The sequence below is a fragment of the Cydia pomonella genome, chromosome 3, assembly GCF_033807575.1.
Source record: "Cydia pomonella isolate Wapato2018A chromosome 3, ilCydPomo1, whole genome shotgun sequence".
NCBI classification, from domain to species: domain Eukaryota; kingdom Metazoa; phylum Arthropoda; class Insecta; order Lepidoptera; family Tortricidae; genus Cydia; species Cydia pomonella.
The window spans coordinates 23,686,887-23,710,167 of NC_084705.1; the positions used below are offsets into that span (position 1 = coordinate 23,686,887).

General features: G+C 34.3%; 1 protein-coding gene across 1 annotated transcript in view; it reads left to right on the forward strand.

Moving 5' to 3' along the window:
• Positions 1 to 23,281, forward strand: part of LOC133516367 (uncharacterized) — a 55,670-nt gene that overhangs the window by 30,994 nt on the left and 1,395 nt on the right. Inside the window, exons 3-4 of the mRNA XM_061849277.1 lie at positions 11,237 to 11,353; positions 19,845 to 19,893. Of these exons, the coding sequence (XP_061705261.1) occupies positions 11,237 to 11,353; positions 19,845 to 19,893 (166 nt within the window). The remainder of the gene's footprint in view (positions 1 to 11,236; positions 11,354 to 19,844; positions 19,894 to 23,281) is intronic.

Sequence of the window (23,281 nt, forward strand, 5' to 3'; positions counted from 1 at the left end):
CAGGTTTTTCAAATCTAATCTTTATTAATATGACAATACGAGTCAAAGCACAAGGCATGCTGTACGGTACTTAGATTGTCTTTTCATGTTGTGTATAATTTTTTCCCGATTGTTATTAGCGTTTTTAGCTTGAATTTCAAATTTTAATGGGTTATTTAAATAAACAAAGTAATAACTCTCAAAACCCTGAGTCTCCTATATCTTATGAGCTATGTTCTACCTTTCGGCCCCAAAATCCGTCGAGGATAAGCGCAAGAAATAACCACCAAGCCGCCGCGTTAAGCGTAGCCGTTTAAGAAGTGCCCTACCCTTACGGTAGTTGTCGAATATGGTGGAAATATTTCCTTTCCTCCAGTGAAGTCTCGTTAGCTCAGTTGGCAGAGCGATGGGCTAGTGATCCAGAGTCGCGAGTTCAAGCTTTGCCCGAGATAGTGAAATTTTCCACTTTTAGTGCATTTCTAAGCTTTTTTTATCTAACTATGTATGGAATGAGCACTCTAAGCTTACTTACATAATTCTCTCTATGGTTTTTGCTTTATTTTAGTATAACTTAAGCTGCTGACCAAAGTAGGAAATAAAAAGCGGCCAAGTGCGAGTCGGACTCGCCCATGAAGGGTTCCGTACCATTTATGACGTATTAAAAAAACTACTTACTAGATCTGGTTCAAACTAATTTTCGTTGGAAGTTTGCATGGTAATGTATATCATATATTTTTTTTAGATTTTTCATTCCGTTATTTTAGAAGTTACAGGGGGGGGGGGGCACACTTTTTTTCACTTTGGAAGTGTCTCTCGCGCAAACTATTCAGTTTAGAAAAAAATGATATTAGAAACCTAAATATCATTTTTGAAGACCTATCCTTAGATACCCCACACGTATGGGTTTGAAGAAAAAAATTTTTTTTTTAAATTTTTATGGCGTATTAAAAAAAAACTTAAGTAGTTTTTAATGTATATCATATATTTTTTTTAGATTTTTCATTCTGTTATTTTAGAAGTTACGGGGGGGGGGACACACTTTTTACCACTTTGGAAGTGTCTCTCGCGCAAACTATTCACTTTAGAAAAAAATGATATTAGAAACCTCAATATCATTTTTAAAGACCTATCCATAGATACCCCACACGTATGGGTTTGATGAAAAAAGATTTTTTGAGTTTCAGTTCTAAGTATGGGGAATCCCCAAAATTTATTGTTTTTTTTCTATTTTTGTGTAAACATCATAATGCGGTTTATAGAATACATCTACTTACCAAGTTTGAACAGTATAGCTTTTATAGTTTCGGAAAAAAGTGGCTGTGACAGAATCGGACAGACAGACGGACATGACGAATCTATAAGGGTTCCGTTTTTTGCCATTTGGCTACGGAACCCTAAAAATGAAACCGTGCAGTTTTGTATAAATGTACGGATTTAATTTTAACGTCTACAAAGGCATATTATTATAATTACTAACGGATAAATATTTGAAAGAGGCAGACTAACTACCTACGCTTCACTAAATAACTCGCTGCATGCATTCAGCCTGACGAATTGTGACTTGAAACACTAATCGTAGATCTGATATGCACGCTTCCCTACACTCAGTAATGAGTTGTTGAAGTGTCGGACTAATTACGATATTGATTGGTGATATGGCGTTAAATGTTATCACGATAATTGGATGCTCGAGCGTGTATTTAAATTTTAAGATTAGATAGGTATGCTTTTAATGCCATTTGTCACTCAATATTCAAGTGTTAATATTGTTATATTTTTTTAAAACCCTTCAGCGGATTGTATGGGAGTATGTAAGCAAGCCCAGTTCTAACAGAAACTAAAACTACATCAGCAGCTAATTATATCTTACAAGCAGAAATTTCCTAAAAAATAGGAAAGTAATGTTTCCTTAAACTAGCTGGTAAGGCGTGTAGCTACCAAATCAGAAGTCGTGGGTTGAACTTCCGATTCTTATCAATAACTTGCTTTTCGGAATTTATGTTAAAAATATGATTTCGTAATTAGCAGATGTCAGCGAAGAAAACATTAAAATATCTAAAGAAACAACGGTTACACTCACGTAAATTACACACGCAGTGTACGGAGTGCAGCCGTCGCGAGCCCTCAAGCCTGAGGAAGGACCTCCGATGGGTTCGAAAAATGTCGCCAAGAGGGACGAGAAATTTATATGATTATAACCATCTTTAAATAGGTCTCACGAAAGGTCCTCTTGCTTAAAAAAATACCTAACTAACTGTTATGCTTAACAAAAAAAGGATCGAACACAATTAGAACATCCGAAGCAAGAAAATCCCATTTGATCTTAGTCGTGCCGTTAGTGACTAGTTTAACAAAGAATAAAACCAAGTTGAATTTCTAAGTCTATGCATATTTCATGAGTTTATTTCTCTATCCCCACATTTAAATATAAATTAATTTTCACAATGGCGCCCCAAGTGCAGATAAAGTACAAAGTATTGGCAAACAATTTGGTTGCAAGTACGTAGCCCATGACAACACCTATTGAATCTGTTTAGTGCGTTTTAATCATTATTTTCTCCTACAAATTGCAAGAAATTCATTAGGCTTAAAACTAGTTTATATTTTTACTTACCTAACCTAACCTAATAGAAATCAGTTTAATTCAGTCAAGGCTGTAACTAGTCCGGTGCCTAATGAAAGAGTAGAATATAAATAAAATGCCATGTTTAAGCATTTTACTTCAAAAATATGACAGTTACGAAGAACATCTCCTCATTTATTTTCTACTATTTTATGTCCCCTCAGTTACACGGTAGATCTATAAATAAAAACATTTTTCAATAGTCTGGTCACTACTCTTATAATATCAATGGTCCATCGCTGTAAGCTATGCTAATAGGTTTACCGTTTTTTATGCAAACTATAGGCTTATCCAAAGGATGACCACCTGTTTCATTTTTGTAAGCTATTCTTACGGTAAACAGGATTTTTATCGAATTCAAGTAACCCTTTTTCCGGGTACCTGAATATGTTCCGGATATGCATGATGTTATTGTCCACTGAAGAAATCACTCTAATCGCTCCACTGACCTCTAGTCAACAATTGATACGGTAATATGTGACGTCCCACGGCAAAAGGTATGGTATGTTGGTTTCTAGTTTCGGAGATATTAAATGTTTTGTAAAAAGGTGAAAAAAATACTTTTTTTTATTGTGTGATATCAAACCTTAATGCTTACCTTACGTCTCTGTTTACCTGTTTTTATTTTTATTATAACATAGGGTCATAACATAGGCTGTAAGTTATTCTAGTTTACTTATAAAATTATGGATCACCTGGTCTGAATCAAACTTTTTTAAGTAAGTTATACGAGTACGCTACCTTATGGCGGAGTAATGGAAAATACCCAAAAACTAGTAAATGCGGTAAAAGAAGTTTGGTAAGGAACTGTATTAGCATTTTGAAAGACGAATTTAATAATTTCATATCTGGTCGGGGGGTTTAGCCAATATTATAACCAGAGGCCGGAAATATCGTGGTATTTTTGAACTGTCATAGGGACTTCTCATTTATCGACTTCCGATATACATATGTCGATACAATTTAGGTATACAACATATTTAAAAAGTTAATAGTTAATGGATATTTGACTATAATAAAAGTAATTTAACAAGATAATATAGAAAAAAGTATGACTATCTATTTCATTTATAAAGAAACTAATGCAACCACTTGTTAGCACGAAAACAGACTTTGAACATGTGGATGAAAAAAAATACTGAACTGAAGTAATTAAATGTTAAAAACACTATTCAGTTTTCTTGTTTTTATTGTGTATCTCTATATCACATTTTCAACTAATCAAAAAAATTCTGGAAGAAATCGCTCTTTAGCGATAAGACCGCCTGTGGTTTAGCTCTAATTTAAATCTTCTTTAATATGTTGTGTTCTATTTTGTATCGATATATGTATATCGGTAGTGTATAAGTGAGAAGTCCCTATGACAATTCAAAAATGTCACGAGAATTCCGGCCTCTGATTATAACCGTACATCATTATATCAACGTTACTCTCATCAAGTTTTTCTTAAGCAGTATACTTAAATCGTCATTTGGTTCAGATGCATGTAATAAATTTGCATTGGATTGTTGAAAATACCAATACCCGACGCATTTGCCATTGGTAATATCTGAAGTCATCGAACCTCAAAGCCGGTTGTCTTCTACGGCAACCAAAATATATTATTGATAAGAAATAGACGATTTATACCATCTTAACCTCGAAATATTATTATTTTATCTTAACACATCAACAACATTATCATCATGTCTAATCATGTAACTTAGCCTAAATTTATTGGTTTTTTGTAGTGATTATTAAATGTATTCCCATTAGGTACCTTTTATTGTTATGTAAGATTAAAGTGGCATAAAAAGTTAAATATAGTGAATTGAATTTGAATGAAAGAATTTATTTCATATGTGTTCGGAAAAATTGTTTGTGAGTTAAGTACATTAAAAGTAAAAAATATTATATTTTGTGATTTTACGCGAAATGTATTTTTATGCGTAAACTTTCTCAGCTCACTCTCAGTATCATTTCCTAATCGATAAAAACACTTAAGAAATTGGTCAGTATGCACATACGTTAATCAGTCGATATCAAAGGTATCGATTTGTAGTACAGAACATGTTGCAACATTTTATTTTTTAATCTCAGGAGTCTAAGGTGTTATTATTTGTGGTCAACTATGTAAAGTGTTCAGCAAAGTTGTTTTTTTTTGGTGGCTAAACTTAAAACGTCTCTTTCGTAACGTTGCTCATATTATAATAAAAAAAATAAAAACAACTTAGGAGGTTCATCTTTTGAGTTATCGATAGCTTATGATTACCGGGATATGCATAAATTTATACCAACCATAAGGTACCTTTACCCTTGAAACGTCACATATTATTGAGGAATAAGATAAAAACGAGCTATTTATTTCCTTTCAATATGTTAACGTTTGTTAAAATCAGCTAAGTATGAGTGAGACTTGCACACAGAGGCTTCTGTCTGCCTGCGACTTCATTTGCATTCTGGATGTCCGTGATGTCCTTCCTCGGGACTCAAGCTACTCGTATTTCCGTAACAAATTTCGTCTAGATCGGTTGACGGTCATTCTCAAAAATGTCTGCGGTCTAATTACCGCAACACATACAAAATGAAAAGAGTTGTGACAATTATACGCAAACGCAAACATATTCTCAGAGAATGATCCTTCACGGCTTCCGAGTAAACGTGTAGACAGTAGTAACAGAAAGACAGACATAGATATATTCTCGCTTTTATACTACCTACCTGTGACCTAAAAAGGACCCAGCGAATGCTGCGATAATGCGACGTAGCGCTGACTTTCATACGACTTTTATTATTTACTTTGAAAATTTCACTTTAAAATAATCAGCTTCACCAGAAGTAATCTAAGTTCAAGGCAAACTCATCATCAGTCATTCCTCTTCTCTCATTATTGGCATAAGATTCATTGAAAGAGTCATAATTACTTTTAAATCATTTATTGGCTCGGCTCGGCTTTTAAGAGGGAAGTATAGCAAGTACCTGCTCATGTAATAATAGGAAATGTTTATCCACTTCTAAATATTTTCCATTCTCTATGATTTATGAGTATATTACGAGGGTTGATTGAAAAATTCGCGGCCTGGCCAATTAAAAAAAAAAGGTCCAAGCTGAGGTGGATGCCTATTTTGAAGGTCTCAAGGAAAGCTTCTTCAAAAGTGGTGTAATGGCTCTGGAATCCAGATGGAACAAGTGCATTCAACTCGACGGGGACTATGTAGAAAAATAAAAATAAATTAAAAAATCCTCTGTTTTGTTTTTAATATTCAGGCCGCGAATTTTTCAATCCACCCTCGTATTGAGAGTATGAAAAACTAGGTTTATAGGTTTTCCGTTTTTTTTTTTAAATTTTCGAAACAAATAAGCAACATATTTTTTTCAAAAAAGCGAAACTTATAAACCTATAATATATTATGCTGAAGCGATCGACATCAAAAATAAAGTGATGTGTTAAGATTTAGTTAGTGGAAACCGTTTTCTCCCGAAATGGAATTTCATAGAAAAAGTACCGTTATTTCGTTAGGACCGCAAAGCTATTCTTACATCTTAAGGTAATGGATATATTTTTACGAAATCGTATATGTACCTACCTATTGTTTAGGTTTAACACAGATGGACTACATCTGAGTAGGAACTTGAAAAAAGAGATGCTCGGCAACAGTTCAAGTGTTCACATACACTGAATCTGGAATACAGTTCCTTTATTTCAGTCCATAGACGTCCCGTTTTAAAAATCCTGATTGAAGTATCTCCTTCAATCCTGCCAAATTGAGGTGACAAAAACGGAACAATAAGAAGCGATTGTCTGACCTTGAGTAACAATCAATCGATTGCTTCAATAATAATAATCTGTGATTAGCTTTCAATCACGTAACTAAATTCAATCCCCCTTCAGTATATACTTAAAGCAATCAGCAACAAAACATGATTTACGTAATACGTTCTCATTATCTAAACAAAACAAAAGGTAAAATTCATAATTATTAAATTTGAAAATAATTCATAATTATACTCATTCAAATATATAAATCTAAATATGAAACAAAGTAATTATTACTCAGATTTGTACTTCACAACAATGGTTACATCGTTAAACCAGTGGAGTGCGAGTTATTTTTGCTTTAGTGGATTCTTTTAAGGCCCCGTGGATTCAAATTCTTTTCTCACTAAGCGCAAGTGTGAGCTAGACGGCTGAACCTGCCCGGGATCGCGGATATCATGTTTTAAACTCTTATTTTTAGCAAGTTTTAACAAAAATAAAGCAATCGATAAATTCGATCAAAAATCAAATAGCGCATTACTAGAACCTACAGCACCTTAACGTTTCCCTCGTGGTGCCTAATTGAAATTAGAATGACTATTATTCCTGATATCCCTAGTAGACAACTTAGCAGAAACATGCAGTCGTATTCGGTTTAGTGACAATTACATCCACACACCTGATATCAGGTCCGACGCCGGGCTCCAGCAATAGTACATTACTATAGAGGCCGGGAAATGTAGGGTTGGAGGCCAAGTAGATATAGCCGGATAGAGATATGCGGTCGGTAACCCCGTTTCTCGCCGAGATTTGTATAGTGCTTTTCTCAAACTTGCAATTAGAACAAAAAATTGTAGCCAATTTGTTTTGTGGCGAACTACTCGGCTCTCCACTCTACCAGCGGTGCATTTCGCGCGTAAAGTCCGCGCGCCTGCGCGAAGCGCCACCGCCGTTGCTTAGCAACGAAAATGCATAACAGATCACCGTACCAAGCTAACTGAAAAATATTATTTATAGTACATATGGTGCTACTTTACGTGCGAAAATTAGCATATTACGTTACTGTGTCAAACATTTAAAGAGCCATATGTACTGTAAAACGTTGTACGATACATGTGCGAATAGGTAATTCGCAACTCTTGTCGATTTAAAACACTCCCTTCGGTCGTGTTTTAATCTATCGCCACTCTTTTCGAATTTCCTATTTTTCGCACTTGTATCGTAATGTATTATTACAGTACATATGGTGATACTTTCCCGCACGTGTGCGGGCATGAGTACTTTTCGTGCAAGTGTCGAAACTTTAAAGAGCCATATGTGCTGTAAAACGTTATACGATACACGTGCGAATAGGTAATTAATTTGCAACTCCTGTCGATTTAAATTTCGGTCGTGTTTTAATTTATCACAACTCCTTGCGAATTTCCTATTTTCTGCACTTGTATCTTAAATAACTATTGTTGATGGTTGAATGCCAAGACATTGTGCCACAATTTGATGTTAAAAAACAAAAGAAGGTTGCTTTACAATCCTAGGTGTGTAAGGCAGTAAGAAATTCCTTTACATATCATCTTCACTCATCGCACCTGATATGTAGTATTTCCGGACCTAATTTGACGTAAGTCATGTCATCATTTCATAGCAAGTTTGAGAAATAGTACATTACTATAGAGGCCGGGAAACGTAGGGTTGCAGGCCAAGTAGATATATACGGCTGAGCGTAGCGAAGCCGGATAGAGATACGCGGCCGGCAACCCCGTTTCACGCCGAGATATGTATAGTGCTTTTCTCAAACTTGCAATTAAAACAAAAAATTGTATTCAATTTGTTTTGTGGCGACCTACTCGGCCCGCCCTCTACCAGCGGTGTACAACCCGTAAGTCCGCGAGTACGAGAGAGTACCAAGCTAATTGAAGCTAGTTGATGGTTGGATACCAAGACGTTGTGTCACAATTTGACGTTACAAAACAAAAGAAGGTTGCTTTACAGTCCTAGGTGTAGTAGGTGTGTAAGGCTGTATGAGATTCCTTTATATATCATGTTCACTCATGCCACCTGATATGTAGTATTTCCGGACCTAATTTGATGTAAGTCATGTCATCATTTCATAGCAAGTTTGAGAAAAAGTATTTTTCAGTTTATCGTTAACAATATTTGAAATGAAAAAAGCGGCCAAGTGGGAGTCGGACTCGCCCATGAAGGGTTCCGTACCATTTATGACGTATTAAAAAAACTACTTACTAGATCTGGTTCAAACCAATTTTCGGTGGAAGTGTGCATGGTAATGTATATCATATATTTTTTTTTAGATTTTTCATTCTGTTATTTTAGAAGTTACAGGGGGGGGGGGGGGGGCACACTTTTTTTCACTTTGGAAGTGTCTCTCGCGCAAACTATTCAGTTTAGGAAAAAATGATATTAGGAACCTAAATATCATTTTTGAAGACCTATCCGTAGAAACCCCATACGTATACGTATGGGTTTGATGAAAAAAATTTTTTTAAAATGTTATGACGTATTAAAAAAAACTTCTTACTAGATCTCGTTCAAACCAATTTTCGGTGGAAGTTTGCATGGTATTGTATATCATATATTTTTTTTAGATTTTTCATTCTGTTATTTTAGAAGTTACGGGGTTGGGGGGGGGGGGGACACATTTTTCCACTTTAGAAGTGTCTCTTGCGCAAACTATTTAGTTTAGAAAAAAATGATATTAGAAACCTCAATATCATTTTTAAAGACCTATCCATAGATACCCCACACGTATGGGTTTGATGAAAAAAGATTTTTTGAGTTTCAGTTCTAAGTATGGGGAACCCCCAAAATTTATTGTTTTTTTTTCTATTTTTGTGTAAACATCTTAATGCGGTTCATAGAATACATCTACTTACCAAATTTGAACACCTCCTGTATACCTCTTATAGTTTCGGAGAAAAGTGGCTGTGACATAATCGGACAGACAGACCGACATGACGAATCTATAAGGGTTCCGTTTTTTGCCATTTGGCTATGGAACCCAAAAAAATGGTTCCTATGCAAAGTTCAAACATTGAACATTTTTGGCAATTACAAAGTATTTTTTACTTTTCAAATATTGTCAACGACGTGCTCATATTTCGTGAAACGGAAAACGATTATCAGACCCGACATCGGGACTGATTTCGGGCCCGATATCGAGAAGTGTGGAAGTGATTGGCGCTTTTTGGGCGAATCAACTTTTAGACCGACACTTTTCACATCACTGGCGTTACCAAAAATGTCTCCGGAGTTACTAACAGAACTCGTTCCCTATTTAATATCAGAGAGAAAATCGCTTGTTTTAACGTATAACATAAAATGATATAAAAGTATTATATTATGATTTTATAGCCGATATTTTTGGATGAAGTTTAAATGTCGTGATCAGGGTGCCTACCGCGAAAACTCGAAATTCGCTAATTGCGGGGATTTTTCTCTTTTACTCCAATGTAGGCGTAATAAAGAAACAGAGAAAGATGCCCGCAATTTGCGTACTTTGATTTTCGCGGTCATAGCCCAAATCAGTGTCGGTCTACATATGTATTCGCTCGTCTACGTTTGTATGGAAAAGTGATCGTCCAGCACATCGTTACAACCTGTCCGAGCGGTGATCAGAAATAAGTGCTATCTGTTAAAATAACAATAAACTTTTATCACTACTTCTTATAATTTAAATACAAAATAATAAATAAATATTGGATACTATTACACAAATTGACTAAGCTCCACAGTAAGCTCAAGAAGGTTAAAGATAATAATAGCACCGATACATATAGGGATAAAAACTTAACCCTTTTTCAGGCCGCACCAATCTACAAGGTTTTCCCAAAACATCCAAATACCTATATTCCAATTAATCCAGCTTTGATCATTCAATTGAAGACCTTAAATCGGAATGCTAAAGTTGAAATTCTAATGGCGCGTATGTGGATAATATATCGTACTATGCTTGGAAAAGGGTTAAACACAGACAGCACCCGTAAATATATCCGTGCTCATCACACGAATAAACGCTCTTACCGGATTCGAACCCAGGACCGTCGGTTTCATAGGCAGGGTCTCCCACTATGCCAGACCGGTCGTTAAAACAGTTTCCCGCCGTCTGTTCTATCAGTATGTTCGCGATAAACTCAAGAACTACTGAATGGATTTTCATGCGGTTTTCACCTATGAATAGAGTGATTCTCGGTAAGGTTCAGGTGTATAATTCGATAACCCATACAATGTAGGGGCGGATCGATAGTAGGTAAACTCTAAGATTAGTAAGCGTGAATCGTCGAAACTGCTTGGTAATCATACGGTTCGATAATTATGATGGGTAATCATTGGCTAGGAACCCATACACAATATTTTATTTATTTTATGTTTCTTTATTATATTAAATTACAATAAAAAGAATAACCATATTAACAAAATATTACTAATACGTAGGAAACATATTTAAAAAAAATGCTTGAGTAGGCTACGCGCCGTTAAATAGGCTTAATATTTTCTTTTCAATATTTGCAAATATTTTGACATAATTTTCCTCCAGTTCTTGATAGCAAGTTATTTACCGTAATGTACAATTTTTCCTTAATAGCGACATCCGTAAAAATGAAACTTATGTTTTCACTGTACCTACTTGAAACGCAAACCATATCAATGTGGTATAAATGATTTGATTTCCTGGTTCCCTATGAAATTGTATATTGTGCCCAAATTGCGGAACTCGTTGATATTGTATTACTCCAAAGAATGAAAGAAAGTGTTATTAGGAATAAATAAATAAATGAAAGAAAGGAGGTCGATGTATACACGTGTATTTAATCAGATTCTGTTAACCACTGCCACGTTTAGTGTTGCTTGTAGTTTGTTATATCGATATCGATAATTGGCAGGATCGACCGCCGCGACGTCGGTGATGACCGCGTCGACCCACATGTGATAGACCGCGCGCTTCGCCTCCTACAACTTCAAACCCTAGACCGTCTTTACTCCTACCACACGCGACCAAGGTACGATCGATGTCCGCAGTGTCGATAAAACGTCTTTTCGACGTAGTCAAATGTGTCTTGTGCTTTCTTCTTTAGATTTATAGGACAATACAATGTCTGTATGACTTATATATTCTTCCTAATCGAGACTCTTGTGCGTTTGCTTCCGCTTAAACGCAGTAAACATATAATATGTAAATATCTGTAACGGAAAAACACGATCGATCTTTTTCCATGTCGCCACGGCTGGGTACCTATATTATTTATCTTGGTGTAGTTTTACTTGTAAGTAGCTTATTTCTTCACTAGCCTAATTCTTATATCTTTAACACCTAAAGGGTTGATTATTCTACCCCTATTGTTTATTTAAATAATATCCAAGGTGCAATTTTTTAAAGTAATATGGCGATCAAATTATTTTCATTTATTTATAGTGTAAATATAGTATATAGTATAAATAAACTTAATAAATTATTCTTCCATATTATTTTATTTTGAATATCTTTTACATCGTTAAGTAAGACGACAATGTTGAACTTATAAATTACCTATTATTTTCCACGAAAATAAGGCGTTCTAAAAAATATCACGTTCCAAACACAATTAACGCTTGCGCGATGCTAATGAACTTGGTATAAACTGTTAAAATCCATTAGTAGTAGGCACGGGGAAATTGACGGGTATTCCCTAACAGACGGACTTTTAGAGTTGCTCGATGGTATTAATAAGTAGTCACCAGCAGGAACTGAAACAACATTATCATTTCCTGTAGGCAAGGAAAACAATTATTTAATAAACCTTTTGATCACCAAAGATGTCGAATCTCATTAACAGAAAGTCTTTGACTTTGAATGTAAGCCGATTTGATCATAAAAACCACGATTATCTAATCATCAACGTGTTTAATAACTAAAAATAACCTAAAATTATATTTGGCATTATTAACCCTTTACCAGGCCAAGGGATATATTTCACCCACATCTTATATCGGTTACCGTAGTCAGGTTTTAACTCCAAACCACCTACAAAATATTTTGTCAATCCCTGAAAATATTATTTTATGATCTTCATTCACAACACGCTTCTAAATTGCGTAATATATCTTTGGCAGCCGTTTAAATTCACTTGAACGCTAATTTCAGTAAACTACGGATAAATTCGAACACTTTTCATAATTTCTATGAAACAGAAGTACATAGGTCGAACAATTTTTTGATATTTTGTAGATTTTGAGTGTTGAAAGCTAATGTAATCGGAAATATTGCTAAATATTCATGCATTATTGTGTATGACCAGAATTAGGATGTGGGTTGACATTATCCCATGGCCTTATTAGAGTTTAACTGTGTGGGAGCTATATTTCCCATGGCCCGGTAAATTGTCTTGTCATGTCATAAAAACTCACGTAAGTAAGTGATTTTTTTTCAGTGATTGATATAATGTTTCGTAGGAGATTTGGAGTTAAACCTTGACTATTATAACCGATATAAGATGTGGGTGGAATATATCCCTTAGCCTGATCAAGAATATAATAAGACAAAATCTAGTATGACAGTTCATTACTTAGACAGGCGATGGGATAACCTTAACCCACATTTTTATGTCTGGTTTAAAGGAAGATCTCCGACGTTCATAAATACATTTTTTACAAGGCGTTCAATACGGTTGCAACAGCATATAAAGTACGTATTAAGACACGCTGGTTCTTCGGGGCCTGGTAAAGGGTTAAGACACATGAAGCTTCGGACAATTTCTTAATTTTAAGTTAAATGATGAACTGTAAGCGGACCCTATGCTCCGAAGATGGAGCTCAATAACTTTGGTGTTAAGAGCATTAACTAGTACGTACGTAATAAAGTAGGATATTCCGATTATCTCTTTAATAATTTAAGATAAATTTTCTGCACATATACGCACATTTCAGTCAATATGAATGAAATCAACTTAATCGAATTTAAATTGTCGTGAGCCACACTAACATTAAACTAATTTTACGGATTACGTGAGTTTAATCCGTAAAATTAGTTTAATGTTTTTAGTCACTCGCGCGACATGTGCCGGAGAGCCTCTAGGATTCCTTTTCCAAGCACTAACAGTGCTAGAGCGAGATATGCCTGTAATTAGTATTTTATAATTTTATTATTAAAATTAGTATTACTGTTTCCCAATTTGTGCCGCTGTGGCTCTAGCTGTTAAGGTACAATTGTAAACGTAAATAAATAATAAACAAATAAAAATAATAAAAAACAAATAATATTACGAACCTGTACGGCTACCACGAGTTTGATAGTAAGATATTTGCTAGCATGTGCGTGACTTACTTTCTTCATCTGGCTCGTAGTCGCATAATAATGCGAGCGAGATGTATAGATAGTAAGTTACGTAGACGTTAGCGAATATGTCAGTTTGACACTGCTAAGGCAGTGGTGGTCAGGCTATTGCAGTATATAGAAGTATAAACTACAATAAGGAGTTTTTTTTTCACATCTTTTTATAGGTGATAGATACACATAAAAATTAAACAAACAAATAGGGGAGAGGGGGACACGTCGATCGCTTTTTTAAAGAGCTGTTGCGCCATTTACTTCAATTCTTCTCTTAAGACTAGTAGGAATAGGTGCAAGGAAGCGTAGATATAAAATAAGATGAGTTTAAAAAAAAAACAAAGATCCACGCATCACCGCACCACTAGGAAGGAGCTGCTACATTGTTTGAGCGTTTATACGTTAAGATATGTGAAGTTGTATTATATATGTGCAGAATTTTGATCATGTCTGTTGATTTGATTTTTTAGAGTGTGGTATGATTTTTTATCTTATTTTCTGCCTTCTGAGTAGATACAATTTAATTAACAGGGAATTTCGTATTTGCGTGGGGATTTATATTAGTGTTATGCTTCCATATTCACGTGTTTTTTCTGAAAGAGATTTTTTGATTTCGGGCGACTTTGATCCACTGTATTGATAGCAGTTGTAAAAAAAAAATTAATATTCGGTTTAATGTTAAAATCCGTTTGTGTGTGTCCCACGCTTAAACAGTTGAACCGAAGGGTGCCAAGATAGTTTGAGGCGTGGAGAAGGACATAATTAGGATAATTATTATCAATAATCATCATCATCACACGCAGACGAAGACATGGGCAGGAAGCTATTATGGGAATACATCTATTTTTATACACCAAATAAAGATTTACAATGATGAAATATTTTATTGGAAAGAAAACTATTTTTTTTATTGTTAAAATACTGCTACTTGTGTGGCTGGTGCTCAACACAGCGAATTTGAAAGCTCTGTACAAATAATATTTGCAAAATTCTGCTAAATATCCTCTGTTACGCTTGATCCACCGTACCCCAGTCTCCCATACTTATTTAGTTAAAATCAAGCGGTGCTAACGAGTAATAAAATTAGGTACCGTTTACGAATAATTGGATTAATTGAAAAAGGTTCGTGTGTATCAATTTCGTGCTTACGGCAAGAAATAATTATGTTATATAGAAAAAGGGATCAAAATCAAGTTAAACTGTTTTGGTAATTATTAAGGTAAATTATATAATTCGTAATTTATGATAGATAGTTCATTTTTATTTATGTGCAAGGATTTTTTGCATTCTTTTTTTTAGCTTAAATATTTTAAGACAATAATTTTCTCATAGGTGATGTGGAAAACCAGTACGTATCACATGGTAACAAATTTTTTCCACCTTGAGCGTAAACACTTAAATCCCTCACTACGCTCAGGATTAAAAGTACGCCCTCGGCGTAAATATATCAGTTTGCTCCTTGGTCACACAATCTACAATATCATCACACTTGCGCAGTAAGCGTACTATGTCGCGCAAGTACAGAGGAAGCTAAAGAACATTTTACTCCCACGGAAACTTCAGTGGGAACATAACTATGTTATAAGTAAAATACTTGTAGTCAAGGTACAAATGAGTTCTACTTTTTAAATATTGACGATTTTTTTTTTACAGCACATATGGTGCTACTTTCTCGCACGGGTGCGGGAAAGAGTGCTCGTTCTGTGCTTATGTCGAAACCTTAAAGAGCTAGCTCGTGTCGATTTAAATTTTGTCACTACTCGTTGCGAATTTCCTATTTTCTGCACTTGTATCGTAAATAACGAAATAAATATAATAGGACATTATTACACAAATTGACTTAGTCCTACAGTAAGCTCAATAAGGCTTGTGGTACTTAGACAACGATATATATATAATATAAATACTTAAATACATAGAAAATCGGCTTCATAGGCAGGGTCACTACCCACTAGGCCAGACAGGTCGTCAAAACTAACTAATAATAAATAACTATTTAGATTATGTTTTAAAATATTTATTTTCATCAATTTAATAGCCGTTTTTAAATATTTTTACACAATTTTAAACCATGGCTGAATGCCGGGTAGACCTGTGCCTTCGATGCCTAACCTATCAAAAAATGACAATATGGTGAGAAATGTTATTGTCACCGTATTCTAAGAATTATTTTGCTTCAAATTTAGATCTTTTTTTCGCAAGTGTGGTGTAACTCCGGAGGTAAGAATATTGCAAACTCGACTCTTTAATACACTCAAGCCTGCGGCTGTCGTGAATTTATAGACTTTCGTTTGCAATATTTCACTTACATTGTGCAACGACAATGTGCTATTGTAATCCGAGGGAGCAAAGTTTTTGTTTAACTACTCGTGTTAATATTAATACCTGAGCTAGCGAAAAATCCTAAAATTGAAATCTCTTCGAAAAGTGGAATTATGAGCGTTGGGAGAATTTCAAGGCACGAGGTTAATCAAACTTTCTACCCAGTGAAACACAATATTTTTCTTTACTTCAACACATGGAAATACTATCTGTAAATAATTACATATCAAATCCAATTTAATACTATTAAATATGCACCGTTCAAAGTCATCACTCAAAAGTCAATTCCACAAGTCAACATAAGGAAACGATTCAAAATTTGCATTTTAAACTTTGCCACTCTTGTGAGTAAAATGCAACGTTCCCATCAAGTTTTGAAAAATAAAGAGAGCCTTTACGGGCTGGTGCGGTGAAATAGAACATTGTGTATTAAGGGCAAAAGTTATAAACATACACAAAAATAAATTGTAAATGTCAGTATTTTAAAAGTAAAACTCAGATATACTTTGAAAAAACGTTATACCCAATATGCCCATGGGCAGAAAAAAATCTATTACGCCCGTGATCATAATATAATTCATTCCTTCTTAATATACTGGCATACAATAACACCGTTAACGAGCAAGAAGTGTGATGAAAAATAAATAAATAATTTATATCGCCTCAGCTACTCAACCGGACACGTATATTTTACCACTCACCGCGCTCAGTAAACACGTTACATTATTTGCATCATTTTTGTATTAGTACTATAGTGCAGTTTTAAAAAAAACTTCCCTATACCACTTTGTTCTGTTATTTTTTTATTGATTTCAATTCGTTACAAAAATAAAGACACAAATCGTAGTTCTTTTACAACTTCACGCTAATATGAACTAGTAGTAGTAGTTTTCGAAATGTTTTTAAATATTGTACTTAGTAAATGTATATATAGTTATCGAACGCCCCTTTAATTTTAATGAGTACCATTTCAACATTCCTCTTTACTTTCTTATAATTATGTTCTCGTTACATACCTAATAAAAAACCGGCCAAGAGCATGTCGGGCCACGCTCAGGGGTCCATATTGGCTCATATACAATTTATTATTCGAATATTTTTAATGATACCGCTTTGTAGTCATAATCATCGTTTCTCCGAAAATTGTTTCTCATATATTTTTTTTATGGTTTTTTATACTACTACCTACATTATTCATAACGATACATATTCCGTTTTTTTTTTACTCATAATGTTATTACTGAGAATGTATCGGTGCCCATAATGTTATTACTGAGAATGTATCGGCGCTCATAATGTTATTTGTATGAATTTCTTTATTTATAAACTTATTTCATACAATTGTTTGATCAGAAGTTATATTACTTATTTTAAGTGAACGTATATCGGAACGTACACGGAGATTATGATTTACATTGGAGGGTATGCACTACATTATTCCAACATAGTCTAGTTTGACAGTGAGTCAGGTGTGTTGTGAACGCAAGATACCTAACACTCCTCCTCGCTTCGCTCGTCGTCGTACCTAACGGTGACTCTGGCACTGTATTTCGTTTTTGTCAGCGAGTCAGGTGTGTTGTGAACGCAAGATACCTAACACTCCTCCTCGCTTCGCTCGTCGTCGTACCTAATGTTGACTCTGGCACTGTATGTCATTTTTAAATAGCAATATCCTATATCTGTTAGCATAAACTTGATAATGTTTAATGAATACTATTGTGAAATGTTAAAAAAAAACCTTATTGTTATTTACCCAAATATTCATAAATAATATATGCATAAATTTTTATGTATGCATAAATTAGGATCCAAAATGTTATTGCTTGAAATCGATATTTCGAGTAATAATATATGCATAAATTTTAGTATTAGAGATATTTATGTAGAATGACATTATGGATATAATAAATTCGAAGTTCCAATGAGTATTGTTTAAAATTAAAAAGTATAATAATCATTAGGATGTAAAATTGTATGAGATACATTTTCGGAGTTTCAATAATCGAGTTTGCAATTTTATATGAACTTTGGCGCACCCCACGCTCAGTGTAGGGTTCCGTAGTTACTCTTCAGTCACAATAAGTTAAACTGGAGCTTAAAGTATAGTAAATTGTTAACCAAGGGATGAAACGGTACCTTTCACCCGAGTTAAACAAATAGGCAAATTTGCATAATCAGTACCTAATTAAAGTAAGTCTTTTTACTATGAAGGGAAAACTTTTTGCGATAACTCAAAAACAGCTGAACTGATCATGTCCACTATAGTTTTCATTTAATGTCTTTCTGAAACTCTACTTCCACGATTTTTTTTCATATTTTTTGGACCTATGGTTCAAAAGTTAGAGGGGGGGGACACATTTATTTTTTCTTTCGGAGCGATTATCTCCGAATATATTCACTTTATCAAAAAAATGTTTCTTGAAAACCCCTATTAGTTTTGAAAGACCTTTTCAACGATACCCCACACTCTAGGGTTGAAGCGAAAAACAAAATTCACCCCCACTTTACGTGTAGGGGAGGTAACCTAAAAAAAATTAAATTTTTAGATTTTATTCTACGACTTTGTCGGCTTTATTGATTTATATATCCATGCCAAATTTCAGCTTTCTAGCACTAACGACCACGGAGCAAAGCCTCGGACAGACAGACAGACAGACAGACGGACATGGCGAAACTATAAGGGTTGACTACGGAACCCTAAAAAACAGTAGCGTATAAACCTTTTTTAATACAGTTGCTCAAAAAGTGCTACTTTACGTAGCTGTTTAGCGTGCGGCAAGTTGGATTTCGCGAACTAGTGGTTTTTACTTTTCCACTTGTTCCAATTCATGACTACTTATTGATGAGTGTTAACTAACAGTTTCCTTTAAAAGTCGTAATTAACATAAAAACCTACTATTAATGTAAAAATAATAAATATAAGCATATTTCATATTTTATTACTTACCTCTTCATCATTATAACACTCTTATTTTTTAATATTGAATATTGAAAAACCGTTCTTAATAAGTTGTCTGAATGGAACGGAATAGCTGCCGAAACGCCTGTCAAAGCAGAGGCGATTTTTCTTACTGCAAGAATGTTTTAAGTTTCCAAAGGCAACTTTCGATATTGTTTTCATACAAATAAATTTGCGATACACAAATAATCACTCAATCGATACTTAGGTAATAATAGTATAATATTATATATTTACAATTGTTTCTGTCTTATAGAACATGCATAAATAAAGTACTTGTTGTTTTTCTTATTTTTTCGCAACCGTATTAAAAAACGTCTTTCGATACACGTGTGGAAATGTCATTGTTCACTCGTCCTGAGTCTTCGATATCTCTGTACTCGTGAAGTAATGACATACTTTCCGCACTAGCATTGAAATGTACTATTTTCGCGTTGCTTATACCGTTTTGAATTCGCACAATTTATCTTGTTACAGAAATTCGTAACTATTCATTAATATCTCCCTTCCAAAAAATAGCAAAAAAAGTTCAATGAAATCGCCACATTATCAAATCGATTTTTTTATATTTTTTTTTAATACTACGTCGGTGGCAAACAAGCATACGGCCCGCCTGATGGTAAGCAGTCTCCGTAGCCTATGTACGCCTGCAACTCCGGAGGAGTTACATGCGCGTTGCCGACCCTGAACCCACCCCCCTCCCTCGTTGAGCTCTGGCAACCTTACTCACCGGCAGGAACACAACACTATGAGTAGGGTCTAGTGTTATTTCGCTGCTGTTTTCTGTAAATCGCCACATCAAATTATAAGTACTTTATAGGTGCAGTTAATATGTAGGCGAAGTGCTGTGGTGTCTTTACGCCCTATGAATTCTATCTTTTTAATTGATACATTTATTTGTCGTCAGGTTCGGGAAACGCTCCGATTCCTTCACAAACTGGGCCAAGGATCTTGAAGTAAGTATTTTCTCTCCTTTACTAAAAATAATGAATAGCGGATGAGGACTGAAATTACATAATGATACTCGTAAAACAGTACCCAAATGATGCTGTATTGTCATTAATAAATTACCCTTTAAATAATATAAATATATTATTATAAAATGTAAGTGCAGTGAATACATTTGCCTTTAGACAATATCGGTATAAAAAAAATAATTAGCACAGCGTTTTTGGTCCCATTGCTCGTGTCCGATTGAACATCATTTGCATGAAAAAACCCAACGGCCGCGTGATCCGACAAGTCGGACGACAAGGAATTTTAATTCCTCGCTGCCCGATAACTCGATTTTTAAGGAATTTTTTATTCCTCTGAGTTCGACTGTCGAACTATGATCATGTAAATGATTGGACAGCGAGGAATTAAAACCACTTGGTCGAAATAAAAAAAAAATACGCAAGTAAGTATCACGGGCTAGCGCTGATTGATTGGCATATTATTATTTCGCGGATTAGCAAAGCAATATTTTTTATTTGCGCACCTCTGGAGTTGCAGGCGTCTATAGGCTGCGGTGACTGCTTACCATCAGGCGGGCCGTATGATTGTTTGCCACCGTCGTGGTATATAAATTAATAATAAAATTACCGGTATAAAATCAGATATATTGGTGACTTATTATTCAAGTAGACACGTTGACTCATAGGTAAGCGTTTACATAGTGAAATTCGAGTTTTATTAAAAAAATTATGCCAGGTATGACATCTTAGAGGTTTAGAATGTATAGGCAGAATATTCCGTTTATACAAAACAGACATTCTGTTCCATAATCCTATTTTTACATGATAGCTACTCCATATAAAAATGAACTGTAATAGTTACTATCATTAATACAAGAGGCATATGTAGGCATATTCTTATTTATTGGCGCCATCTAGTTTTGACATTTTAAAAACTTTAGTAAGGGCCAAGGGCTCAAAATAATTTACTTAAAATCTATTTTTTCTGACTTAAACTGTGTGTAAAGTCCAATTTTACATCGTGAAACTATAAATAGTAGTAGTGTCAATTTTCATACGCAAATAAAATGTAAATGTTACATTGAATGTAAACTTCATAATTGAAGATTCTCTCGGCGTTATATAGGAGTTATCAGTGTTCTTTATTTACTAGACTGCTACCACTAATAACCGTTACACAAAAAAAAATGAGCACTCTCATTACATAGTATATGCATAACTAGCGACCGACATAATCAGCTCGATTCGAACTACTATACGTCAAATATTATTAGGTCTAGATACGATATGGATCGGATATGTCAGTGTCAAAAGTGACGTATCTTCAAACAAAAACGTCACTTTTGACATTGACATATCCGATCAATATTGTATGTAGACCTAGTATCTGACGTATCTTAAAGTGCGAATCCGGCCGAATGTAACATTATCCCATTAGCTAACGAATTTAATAAACTTGTATAATTTTACAGGGGGATGATTTAATTGCATTAAAAACCAACAAGAGTCACAACTAAAGTTAAGTAACTCAATTAAAAAGTTTAAGTGAGTATGTTATGGCACGTTATGGGTACATATTGTACGCGGATATTTTTATACACAGAGATAGGTCTTTTGTCAGAAATCCAAATTTTCAAGCAAAGCAAGCAAAGACTTGAAGTTAGGTAAAATATATCGTTATTTATGGCGTGGGGAGTTAATTATCCGAATGGAAATTGTACAACAAATCAATTTAATTCCAAAATTTCATTTGCTTATCGTAAAAAAAGAAAATAACGACAGTACAGTGCTCTAGAGCAAAAACGTATCATTTTCTGCACACTATTTAGAACAACAACGACGCACTTTCAGAGCATGAGAAATGAAACAAAAAAATTCCTATTAACGACAACAACATAATTATGTTTTGAAAAAAATTTGAGGAGCATTTTAATAGTTGTGACGCCACAATATGACGTTGTGTTGCTTGCTGAATTATATGGAAAAATAAAAGTCGTCCATTTTTCATAACGTAAAAGTGTGTTCACTAAAGCGTAAACTAACTACCCTTTGATTATGTGGTCGTATCAAAAATACACGCTGTAAGTATATAAAACAAAGTTGCTTCTAGATTCTCGGCGGTATGGATTTCGAAAATTATGGCATTTTTATCATGATGGCTGACATATACTTTTTGATTAAATTGACATGGATATCGTTTTCTAGGTGTTGTAGTTAGGTATAAATCGTTTTAATCACAAAGACGAGTGCCTTGACTCTTAATGTCATGTTATTAAAGGTTTGTTTTGATAAATCTGCGCGTCATTTTGGATGACACGTACTATAGTACAGTTAGCTGCAGAGATAGTTGAGGTCAACTATTTCTGTAAGTGACTGTACGTAGTAAACACATATTCTAAAAATGCATTTATATTACTGAGATACCAAAAATTGTAATGTTTTAACAAAGGTTGCCAATAATGTGTGTACCTACTTTTTGCTACGTAATCGTGTTTTGTGTTTAATGAAAAGAGTTATTAAAGCAAACACATATTATTATTTTTCTCTGACGATCGCCTTAAGCATTAATTTCCCATAATTTGTTTCCATGTCACGTTTCCATTCGTTTTTTTGTGAAAGGAAACCGATAGTTAACTGCTAATGAGTGGGATGCTATATATATACTCGTACATCGTTGGGTGTAATAATTGATATAGAGATATTTATATTCAGCACCGATCGCGAATTATTTCGTGATTTTCTTATTTGATTGAAAATAAATGAATTGTTCACATATACCTCCATAGTTCATTCGTTCGTTCATTTCATATTCCGTTTTGAATAAAACAGGGTTTATTTAACTTTTTTTAAATATAAACAGTATAAACCTAATTATTTCCATAAGATTTTATATATTAAAGTCTTTGCTGGCAATGTCTTATTGTTAGTTTAACAGTTCAATTCTTATAAACTCCAATGTTCTTTATTTATAGATTGCAAGTAGTTATCCTTTATGACTTCAAAATGGCATTTCAATTGAAGTTTTCATACTCAAGTATTCCATTAAATTCCAGCATCTTTTATTCACGATTTATGTATAGAAAGAGCGATATGAAGCGGTGATATTATGCCAATATCGCTGTGCAGTGGCGTTGACGTATCCAGGGATTTACCCACGTCAGTTTATTCGTTTAGTATGAGAACTGAGAAGTTATGATTCGACTATTCGTAGTTAAAATTTGTTGGAATTATTTAATAACAAAAGAGGCTCAGAGTAACAAATTATTGTGTCCCTTTTCCTTTTCGAAAGTTTAAACGAGGTGCCACCATAATGCGCGATTAATACCTTAATCCTGATTACTGTAATATTTCTGTTTAACTAATCATTACTAATGATTTATTAGTAATT